The following is an 11,721-nucleotide window of genomic DNA, read 5'->3' on the forward strand; positions in this document are numbered from 1 at the left end:
CATGTAAGGGAGAGAGAGGACAAGCAAGGAGTGGCCCGGGTTGGTTTCGAACCTGATCCCCTGGGGTAAGGCTTTAGCCCGATTGGTATGCGCACTTAACCGCCTCAGGCACACACATTTTGATCTTTCATCAAAAGCAAGACTGCATATAGGCTTACAGAGTATATAGAAAAACATTGTTCTGAAACTGGAAGGAGGAAGTGGAAACAGGCAGTACTTACAGCAGGTCCGAGAAGCCCTGGGCCTCCTGAGTATCCTCTTTCACCTTTAGGTCCCGGTCCTCCAGGGGTTCCTGAAAAAGACAGAGAAGAAGAAGAAGGGGAGAAGAGAGAAGAGGAGACAGGATGTGAGGGCAGAGCAGAGGGATGAGAGGAAGTAGGAAGAGAGCGGAGAAGGAGAGGAAAGGGACGAGGGTCACTCAGAATCAATGTTCCAACACAGGTAGGACACACCAGCACACACACAATCCCTCCTGTTCATGTCAACGTGCCAGAGACGGACAGGTGACTCACCTGGGAACCCGGGGGGGCCGGCGGGCCCCTGGGGGCCGGGGATGGGGCTGCCGTTGGAGAAGCAGTTCACACAGGTGTCACCCTTATCACCTGAGGAACACAGCCAGGATAGGATGGTTCAGAAACAGTGTGTGTGTGTGTGTGTATGTGTGTGTGTGTGTTTGAGCCCGGTGCTCCTTACACCTACCTTTATGTCCACTTTCCCCCTGGAAGCCCCTGTCTCCCTGCACACCAGGCCGGCCGGGGGCCCCCCCAATGCAGGCCCCCCCACCGCTGGAGATCCCTGGAGGTCCGGGTGCCCCCGGAGAACCCTGCAGCCCAGGGGAGCCACTCCGTCCTGGGGGGCCAGGGAGGGCGATGCCAGGCGGGCCCTCGTCTCCCTTTGGACCTCTGTCTCCTGGGAACCCTGGCTGGCCAGGCTGGCCTGCAGATCCTATACCTGAGGAGAGAGGGAGGGATAAAGGGATAGAGGGATGAGAGGTAGGAATAAAGGGATGGAGGTTTACAACAAATGACTCGTTTGCTTGTTTGTTGTTTATTGTTGTCGTTGTTCACTAACCTGGCTGTCCTGGTTGTCCGGAAGGACCTGAGAGACCTAGAAGAACACCATATCTTATCAGATCACCATGGAAACACATTACAACATATCGGTGTCATCACTCCTCTTTGGGAGTGTACACGTAACTGCATAAGGAGAGAGGGAGGAGAGGACAGGAGAGGAGAGAGGAGAGAGGGAGCGATGGAGGAGAAAGGAGAAGAGAGGAGAGAGGAAGAGAAGAAGGAGAGAGGAGGGGAGAGAGGGAGCAGAGGAGGAGAGACGGAGCGGAGGAGGAGAGAGGAGAGAGGGAGCGGAGGAGGAGAAGAGAGGAAGAGAGAAGAAGGAAAGAGGAGAGGAGATAGAAACCTCTCTGAATGGATCAGAACTAAACAAAGAAACTAAACGAGGTTCAAAACCAACCAGGAGGGCCTCTGTCTCCTTTCCTGCCCGGCGACCCGGGGAATCCAGCCTCCCCTTTAGGTCCCACTCGACCAGACGTATCTCCTCCCAACACCTGCATGGACCAGGGGAGAGGGTGGTGTTAGCACCATCTGGTGGACAGGACCTGTAACTGCAGGAGGCCCTGCTACCTACTGGAGGTCGTACTGGGGAAAAATGCGCTTTATTTAAAGGTTTGTTCGTTTAGATTCGGTGGTGTACATACCACCCCGGGGGGTCCCGGAAATCCACGATCTCCTTTGTCACCCTGAGAGGAGGAGAGAGGGAGGGTTGAGGAAAGGGGGAGTGAGGGAATGGAGAGGGAGACAAGGGGATATCGAGAGATTAAGGAGACAAGCTGAATATAATTCTTTTGAACATGAGTGAATTAGGAAGGGTGAACACAAGCAGGGATCTGAAGGAAGACTCACTCTGTCTCCATCACGACCCGGGAGACCTGGACCTCCTAATTCTCCTTTACTACCCTGGAGGAGGGGAGGGAGGGAGGGAGGGAGGTGAGGGAGGGAGGGAGGTGAGGGAGGGAGGTGAGGGAGGGAGGGAGGGAAAAAAAGAGGGAGAGAGAGAAATGTTTACAATTCACTTTCCTGGACTGTATGTACACGGCTTCTGTCTAAATTCTCCTTCTGCTCAGTGGACAGTATAAGTCAGTGATAGAATGGTGAATAGATCCGTAGTAGATCAGTATCAGATGAGCAGGATCTTACTGGGAACCCAGATGGACCGGGGTCTCCATCTTTTCCTGGTTTGCCCTGAGAAGAAAGAAAAGGTCAAAACACTCGAATGCTATACTTATTAATACCCCATTATGTGTACCTGTGTGAAGATGTGTGTGTGTGTGTGTACACGGCTGGTCAGAAACCTACTCGTTTTCCAGCTTCTCCTTGCTCCCCCTTCTCTCCCTTCTGCCCACCTGAGGGGCCCTGCAAAGACAACCATCACTCAAGTCAGTTCAGCCAAGTTCATCAATCAATCAACCAATCAATCAATCCTTCCGTTCATTCCGGAACTTACAGGGGGTCCTGGAGGCCCAACGTCACCAGTAGGGCCCGGCAACCCGATGTCACCCTGGAAACACAAACAACAACATCATCAAAAAACTGATTTTCATTTCGGAGTTCAACTGTTTTTAACTGTGGAACTTCTTTGGAGAGTCGTTGCCGCCATCTGGTGGTTGAAGTGGGAGTTGCAAGCTACAGAGAGCATGATAGCCCTGTCATGCCAAAAATGCTAAATATAGCCTACAATATAGAATGTAGAATATACAATATAGAATGCAGAATAGAAAATATAGAATGTACAATATAGAATGTACAATATAGAATGTACAATATAGAATGTACAACGTACAATATAGAATTTTGAATGTACAAAATAGAATGTACAATATAGAATGTACAATATAGAATGAGAATGTTCTGGATGTGGTCTGAGTTGTGCCTTTACCTTGTCTCCTCTCTGGATCTCTGACTCGGTAGGTCCAGTCTGCTCCCCAACCTGACCTGGAGGCCCAGGAGGACCCCTCAGTCCAGTCTCCCCCTACACACACACACACACACACAGAGTGACATGAGTGTCCGCGTGGAGTGTTCCTGACTCCAAGTTGACCCTCTCCTGCAGCAGCAACTTACCTTCTCTCCTTTGGGTCCCTGGAAGTTCAGGCCCATGTTTCCCTGTGGAGGAAAGCAGCACAGTCAGCCGTCGTCAGAACCACTGTTTTCTGCCATGCTAATAAACATTAGCACAGCTAACTTCAGCTAACTTCAGCTAACACCTGCTAACACCTGCTAACACCTGCTAACACCTGCTAACACCTGCTAACACCTGCTAACACCTGCTAACACCTGCTAACACCTGCTAACACCTGCTAACACCTGCTAACACCTGCTAAATCAGCTGCTAACACCTGCTAAATCAGCTCAAACCTGCTAAATCAGCTAACACCTGCTAACACCTGCTAACACCTGCGGTTCAGCTAGTTATTTCTAGCACCAAAGACTTTGCTTCAACATGGACTGTCAACAAAAATCCACTTCCTGTATAAAAAAATAAGAAAAAAAGCTTGATTTAATATTTTTTTAAATCTTCGTTCAAACTTACCTTAGGTCCTTGTGGGCCAGGAGGGCCGTGGCGACCCTACAAAACAAAACATTTAAGTTAATTCTTCCTTCGAAAGAAGACAAAACAGTGACACAAAATACCAAGGCAGGCAGAGCGACCATATAAGGTGTCATTACATCATTTCCTCTGGGACCAGGTGGACCGAGAGGGCCGCTCAATCCAGGGGGACCGGGGTTGCCCTGGCAACAAGGAACACACACAGAGAATGTCCAACTGTCATTATTGGCCCAGCTACAGTTGATCAAGTTCAGCATGCATGCAACTAAGAGTTGTCAGGTTCCGTGGTTCTAAGGTTCCGTGGTTCTAAGGAACACTCACAGGGACTCCGGGCAAGCCAGGGAGGCCCAGCGATCCTTTCTGGCCGAAACGGTCTGATGAAATCACGTCACCTGGGTCACCCTGCAGGGGTGGAGAAAGGCAGGTCAGGTGAGCGTCTGGACACATCAGGCACAGCAACAAGACTAGGACTCACCCGGGGCGGAAGTGAGTTCTATCTAGAAGCCCTACATCTACAGAGCGGGTAGAGTGTTTAACTGCAGATCTGGAGGTCCGCATGTCTCTTTGGATTGACTAAATGATGTTGCCCTGGATCTAGACTGAGACACAGACTGAGAGCTGGGTGGATGTGGATGGGACCAGAGTCCGGGACACTGAGAGAGCGAGCTGGATGTCGCGTCTGGACTGCAGGACCGCCAACAGAACGCACGCACAGTCGTCAGTTCATCTGTAACCACAGAAACGTACCTTTTGGCCTGGCAAACCGGGAGGACCCTGTGAAAGAGAGAGAGGGAGGGTATATTAGTTGTGTAATGCATGTGTTGGTCATAAGAGGAAAGGACAATCGGTTGGAGAGGATTGAAGAGGAGACTAGAAAAGGAGAGAGGACTAGGAGGAGAGAGGAGAATAGGTAAGGAGTAGAGATGGAGAGAGGAAAGGAGAGGAGAGGAGGGAATAGAAGAGGAGAGGAACATGAGGACTCACTGGTCGGCCTTCTGTTCCAGGGTAGCCTGATGTTCCTGGGAATCCTCGCTCACCCTGAAGAGACATAGCAGTCATCAATCAAGAGATTGAACAGTGACACTTATCCAGACGATGTCGTAGAATATGACTACATATTAATGTGTACGGACAATAGTGATATAGTTTGAATCTACATCTAAGTGTCATAAATCTTCAATGATAGAGCTGAACTGTTTTATTTTGTTCCACAAGCCATTACGTGAAATTATAAGCAAGTTGTCCAACTGGTCTGACCTGTTGCACTGTGTGAGGTACATATTTGAGCGTGAGTATGCATAGTTATTCATATGACCGTGATGCTGCGATGAAATGCCTTGTTCTGTCTGTGATGTGCCATCTCTCTGAGTCTAGATCTCTATAGCATGGATACACAGTGTTATGATCAGTATACAGCGCCCCCTGGAGTCACCTTGGTGCCGTTGCAGCCTGCGGTACCCCTCGGCCCAGGAGCCCCGTCTTGTCCTGGGAGGCCCTGGGGAACAGGAAATAAACAGGATGTGATGTCACACCAAAACAGGATGTGATGTCAACTGATGACAGTTCAGTGTTATTTCGGGTTGGGAGTTGGCTGGATGGAGAGGGTAAAAAAAAAACTCACTGGAATTCCTGGTGTTCCTGGGAATCCAGGTAGACCAGGTGGTCCCTGAGGGGGAGAGAGAGGAAAAAGAGAGATGATGATTTTAAACGGATGTTAAATACAACTGCATTCACGTATCGTTTGTGTAGTGGTGACATTGTCATGGTGACACCTGCTGGATAGTTAGGGTACTACCCGGTCGGACAGCAGCCCTGAATTTGTCCAGCAGAACGTACTAAACTGTGAGTTGTTTTGTATGTTTATAATAGTAAATATAGTTCATCCACTCACTCTGATTCCTTTTGGACCAGTTGGACCTCCTGGTCCATCATAACCCTACAGGAGAGAGAGGGAAAAAGATAGAGATAGAGAGAGAGAGAGAGAGAGAGAGAGAGAGAGAGAGAGAGAGAGAGAGAGAGGAAATGAGAGAGAGAGAGAGAGGGAAGGAGAGAGAGGGAGAGAGAGACATCAATATACAAAGAAAGACAGATTGACCAATGCCACTTATCCACACATGTTATACATCATGTATTACACATACATATCATCTAGATTTATAGACTTTTTGTGGATGTATCTGAACTAGGGTGTAGAGAGGGACTCTGGGCAGCTGGGGAACCCCAACATACCTTCTCTCCTCTGGGGCCACCGGGCCCCTCGGGCCCTGGGAACCCGGGTACACCTGGCTGGCCCTGGAGGCCAGGGTAACCCCTCTCGCCCTGCAAGGAAGACACACACAGAGACACACACAGATACACCACACACACACACATATACAGACACACACAGATACACACACACACATATACAGACACACAGATACACACACACAGATATACAGACACACACACATACAAGCACAGATACACACACACACACACATACACACACACACAGAGATACACACACACAGATATACACACACAGACACACACACACACACACAGATACACACACACAGATACACACACACACAGAGATACACACACACAGACAGATACACACACACACGGATACACACACACAGACACACACACACACACACAGATACACACACACGGATACACATGATCATTTGATACATTATACACATGATATCATATGAGCGTTTTAAGAACAGCCTCTGTGTGTGAGTGGCCCCGCCCACCTTTCCTCCTTTCACTCCGCTGCAGTCACACTTGGACCCAGCCGCACAGCCATGACATGCCTGGAGGAGGGAGGGAGGGAGGTTAGACTGGTGTATCCATAACGTACATATACACAGCATATCAATATGTTAAGATAGTTTAAGATATCCTCAAGTGTGTCTTTAATCAGGTGTAAGATGTCAGACGGGAGACTACAACCTCAAAGCAGCTTAATACAAGCCAGTTAAAATGTGTAGTATGTAATATTACCAGTAGAGGGCAGCACAGCACAAATCACATTCTAGAATCATATCTCATTCTATCTTTTCTATCTTTAATATGAATTTGATATTATTCTACCTTGAAAAAACTATGGATATCTACAATACAACTGCAATAAAAAAACTGAAACAGAACCTTAAATTAGAACCTTGGAACGTAATTTTTAATTGGAACCTCACTTCCTTTCTGTCTATACACAATAGGTGCGTTCGACTTCATGCAGCACCGGCGGCGCCGACAGCCGGCTGCCTTGAAGTTGAGGAAGCCATTGGCTGCTTCAAGTCAGCCGGGTTGCAGGCGGCTGCAGGCGACGCTGGCGCTGCATGAAATCGAACGCACTTAATGCCACACCCTTATCTACGCACTTGAAGTTGAAAAATTACGACCTGCAGCTACCTGCAGATAATTTTGGCCACCGCTACCTAAATCACAGCAACACTAGCCACATTTTCTGGGCTGAGATGTTTACAAGAATCTTTGTGCATGACTGGACTAAATACAGTTTACAGAATTATCTGATTATCAGAGTTGGCTAGCTAGCTAAACCATTAGACATACAGTACACAATAATCAGTCCTAATCTTTTCAACAGCTGCTGGTTGTTTGAATATGGTTCATTGTGGTTATAGTTTAATGCATCTGACCATTGTTTGAACCAAATAAGGAGAAAAAGCATAATCTAAATGAGTGACAAGCTTGTTTAGCATAACAGCTTTAAAATCTATACCCACTGAATGTAGTTGAGGATTAGCATTAGCTATGTTAGCATGATCAAGCTACATGGGTTAAAACAGCGTAGCTTGTCAGCAGTCACGTTCTAACCCTTCCTCACCTCACCCCACCACACACCCTTAGTGACATCACCCTGCCGTCACACCCTCTGACCTCTACACAGACATCACTTCCTAGGTCAAAAGTCAAACGCGCACAGTGTTTCCTGTCGACCCCTGCACATCACACATTCAGATTAACCCCTTCACCCCCCAGCGATAACGGGTGGTCTTGTGGCCATAAGCGGGGGGGGGGGGGGGGGAGTTGAGGGGGGTGCATGGATTAACGTGTCATCGTGACCATGCTAGCCTGGGGTGCCCCTGGGGTGTTAAGAGGGATTTAACACCCCAACCTTGACCCCCCCCCCCCTCTCCTTGGATCTAGAGCTGTTAAAGAGTACACATGCATGCTTGGCACTCATGAGCTAACTTCATGAGCTAACTTCTGACTTCTGGGTAGCAGCCTGAGCTAACGCTGCTAGCGGTAGCTCTGACAGGTGATGAGTGCTTTCTGGGTCGTGACATAAACTAACGCTGCCAGCGCTCGGTGATGAGTGTGGGCCGAGTAATCACATGAAGAGATTCGCTTGACAAGGAACACCTGCTCTTTCAGAACGGGCTTTCCTCCAAGCTGACTCCGCACACTGAAATCATGTGACCAGCAGCTTATCCGTAGGTCTGTCTGTCTGTCTGTCTGCTACTGTCTGTCTGTCTGTCTGTCTGTCTGTCTGTCTGTCTGTCTGCTACTGTCTGTCTGTCTGTCTGTCTGTCTGTCTGTCTGTCTGTCTGTCTGTATGCTACTGTCTGTCTGTCTGTCTGTCTGTCTGTCTGTCTGTCTGTCTGTCTGTCTGCTACTGTCTGTCTGTCTGTCTGTCTGTCTGTCTGTCTGTCTGTCTGTCTGTCTGTCTGCTACTGTCTGTCTGTCTGTCTGTCTGTCTGTCTGTCTGTCTGTCTGGCAGAGGGGAGGATGGTTTGGATTGGCATGTTTTTGGCTTAGAGCAGCCAGAGGGCACTGGTGTGGAAGATAAAGGTGTGTGTGCAAGTGTTTGTGTGTGTGAGTGTGTGTGTTGTGTGTGTAAGTGTGTGTGTGTGTGTTGCAGGGTGTTGTTACAAGCCATGGATCCTAGATTAGACGGTGGTCTGGTTCAGCTCAATGCTGTCTCTTCTCCCACGCCCAACCCCCCCTCTCCCCCCCTCCTCCCCCCTCTCCCCCAGCCCCACCAGGGCATGTAATCCAGTCAGGGGGGTCACTGAGCTCAAGATATTTGGCCCTTTCCATCGTCCCTTCCCTGCTGTGTCTCCCCCTCTCTCTCTCTCTCTTCTCTCCTCTTTTCTTCTCTCTCCCTTCTTGTCTCTCTCTCTATCCCTGCCGTCCTCCCTGCTTTCCTTCCCTCCAGACCCCAGCAGGGTCTGGGGCCGGAGGTGAAGCCCGCTTATGTGCACTCCATCCTGGGTTCAAGAGTTAGCATGGCCTGGCTAGCCTGCTAGCAGCTAGTGGAGGTCTTCATGACAGAGAGAGGTAGAAGGAGGAAGGAGAGGGGGGTGAGAGGAGACGAGGGAGGAAGGGGTTAAGAAAGGTAAGGAGGGGGTGGCGTGGAGAATGAACGAATGGAGACATAGAAAAGGGGGGAGGAAGGGGGAGGAGGAGTGGAGGGAAGGGAGGAGGGGGGAGGGAGGGGGGGCGGAAGGCATGCACCTACTGGGGATTAGCTAGGCGAGACTGGAATTCCCCCTGTTCATCAAAGACTGGTGATTACACACACACACACACACCTGACACTGTGACACATCAGATAGATCACACCCTAAACCACAAACCCACTACAGACAATCAGTGTCTTCTCCTAAACGGTATCCTACCTCATATAATATCACACACACACACCTAACGTGCACACACACACACATTCCAAACACGCACCAACACTCAGACTGAGGATGTGCGAGTGTGTGTGCTGATGTTGGTGCTGTGCTTCTCCGTGCTCTGACATGCTAAATTAAACCCTCCAGCTTTCATCAATGCTGACAACTATCTCTCTCCAATTCTCCATCTCTCTCCTTCTCCCTTTCTCTTTCCCTCTCTCCTTCATCTCTCTCCCTCTCGCCTCCCTGTCTGACATTACTGCTGCAGATCTCAACATATCCAAGCATAATATTTTCCTTTTTAGAAAAATATCCACGCGTGTCATGACTAAGAGATGTTTTGGGAGTGACCTGGACAGGGTAAGCAAACACCCACGCACACACACACACTCTCACATACACACTCACACACATGCACACACACACACTCTCACATACACACTCACACACATGCACACACACACACTCTCACATACACACTCACACACAGGCACACACACACATTCTCACATACACACTCACACACAGTCTTGTTGATGGACTTGGTTTTGAGGTTAGTTTTAACACAGTCTGATTCCAGACCAAATCTAGGCGCTATATCTACATAATTTGTCAGATCCCAACTAACAGTTAAGTTTCACTAAGACCATGTGTGTGCCTTCAAGCTTAGCTGTAATCCTGTTGGTCAATCCTCGGTTACATGGGTGTCGGTATACGACTTAAAACACACACACACGCGCGCGCACACACGCGCGCACACACACACACCTCCATCCTCTCCTGTGCGTGTGGTGTTAAGCGGTGCTAGACAGTCATGTGATCAACATAACACATGGTAAAGTTATACCTGTGGAAAAAAACCTGGTTCTGGAAACGCTGTGAGGGATCACACACACATACACACCGCACACACACACACACACGCACATACACACACGCCCACACGCTCCTAAATCTTCGGAGAAAGCCAGAGACTGTAGTGAGAACCCTGGCCAACATGGACTACTAACACACTGTACTGAAACAGTACCTTTACCCCACATCTGGTCACTATGGAAACCATTCCTCCGTCCTGCCTGTCTCCATGTTCTAGAACATCTCTCTCTCTCTCTCTCTCTCTCTCTCTCTCTCTCTCTCTCTTTCTCTCTCTCTCTCTCTTGCCATCACTGTTGCATCATCTCCACTACTGCTACATGAATCATCTGCTATACAAGGACAGGTGGAAACAGTTTCCTTCCTGGCCTCTTGTTTTCTCCATTCCTCCATCTTCCTGTTAAAGGGGGGTGGGGTAAACACGTGTGTGTGTGTGTGTGTGGTGTGTGTGTGTGTGTGTGGTGTGTGGTGTGTGGTGTGTGTGTGTGGTGTGTGTGTGTGTGTGTGGTGTGTGTGTGTGTGGTGTGTGTGTGTGTGGTGTGTGTGTGTGGTGTGTGTGTGTGTGTGTGGTGTGTGTGGTGTGTGTGTGTGGTGTGTGTGTGGTGTGTGTGGTGTGTGTGTGTGTGTTAGGAAGGAGGAGGACAGTGTTGACAGGGAAAGTCTTCCAGCTTCCAGAAAGAAGCATCGATACACATTGTTCCTTCAACACACCCGCTCACTGGCCAAACACAGCAACATCCACTAAGTGAGTCCAGCTGGTTGTATGGTTGTAATTCCCTGGGGATGAAGGAGCAAGCATCTGTTGACCCCCAGACATCAGCAAGGGCACGCACACACACACCACTCACACACACTCTGACACACTCTGACACACTCTGACACACTAACAAACACAGACCACTCTGACAGGCCCGTTTGATCTTGGACACTAAAAGTGAAACATATCCTTTCCGGCAACAGCAGGTGGTTGTCATGTCGACAGACAGGGCTTGGATAAACCCATTCTAGAATTATGGAGGCCGGACCCCCCATTGATTCCACTGGAACTCCCAAATGAGAGAGAAGAGCATTCTAGAACGTTGATACTGCAGGGTATGTCTGAGAACGTTCCAGATTCTCTTCTCTTTCTTTCTAACTTTCTTTCTCCAAAGGAGGTGAGCCCAGCCCAAGGCAGGTTAGTACATGCCCCTGTCCTCTCCTGCTCTCTATTTTCTCTACTCTGCCATGTGCTCTCTCTCTCTCTCTCTCTCTCTCTCTCTCTCTCTCTCTCTGTCTCTCTCTCTCTCTTTCATGCAGTAGAGCTGGTCCAATCTGGCCTGCAGCTGCCGCCTGCAGTGATCCAGCACAGCCACAGGGTGGCAGTGGTGAGCAGCATTCCCCCCACAGTGGCTTCCACAGGAGAGCTCAGAGAAGAAGGTTGAGGAAGCTGCCAAACCACAACAAGTGATCTGAGGTCAGATCATCTCTTGTTATGTTTACCCACTTAACCATAACAACCGATTGGCTGGGTTTGTGATCTTAGACGTGCAGGACATTTCTGCCCCGGTGAATTACTCCAGCACTGTGAAGTTCTGCTTTAAAA

At 49.2% G+C, this 11,721-nt stretch overlaps 1 protein-coding gene across 1 annotated transcript in view; it reads right to left on the reverse strand.

Annotated features, from left to right (window-relative positions):
* The window catches only part of col4a5 (collagen, type IV, alpha 5 (Alport syndrome)), a 56,052-nt gene that overhangs the window by 12,856 nt on the left and 31,475 nt on the right, over positions 1-11,721 (reverse strand). Inside the window, exons 3-16 of the mRNA XM_067262005.1 lie at positions 5,854-5,943; positions 5,246-5,290; positions 5,057-5,119; positions 4,609-4,662; positions 4,372-4,398; positions 4,017-4,026; positions 3,138-3,179; positions 2,953-3,045; positions 2,521-2,574; positions 1,471-1,564; positions 1,072-1,107; positions 700-951; positions 513-602; positions 222-292 (exon numbers count right to left, since the gene is read on the reverse strand). Of these exons, the coding sequence (XP_067118106.1) occupies positions 222-292; positions 513-602; positions 700-951; positions 1,072-1,107; positions 1,471-1,564; positions 2,521-2,574; positions 2,953-3,045; positions 3,138-3,179; positions 4,017-4,026; positions 4,372-4,398; positions 4,609-4,662; positions 5,057-5,119; positions 5,246-5,290; positions 5,854-5,943 (1,021 nt within the window). The remainder of the gene's footprint in view (positions 1-221; positions 293-512; positions 603-699; positions 952-1,071; positions 1,108-1,470; positions 1,565-2,520; positions 2,575-2,952; positions 3,046-3,137; positions 3,180-4,016; positions 4,027-4,371; positions 4,399-4,608; positions 4,663-5,056; positions 5,120-5,245; positions 5,291-5,853; positions 5,944-11,721) is intronic.

Source organism: Osmerus mordax, chromosome 23 (assembly GCF_038355195.1).
Source record: "Osmerus mordax isolate fOsmMor3 chromosome 23, fOsmMor3.pri, whole genome shotgun sequence".
Classification (NCBI taxonomy): Eukaryota; Metazoa; Chordata; class Actinopteri; order Osmeriformes; family Osmeridae; genus Osmerus; species Osmerus mordax.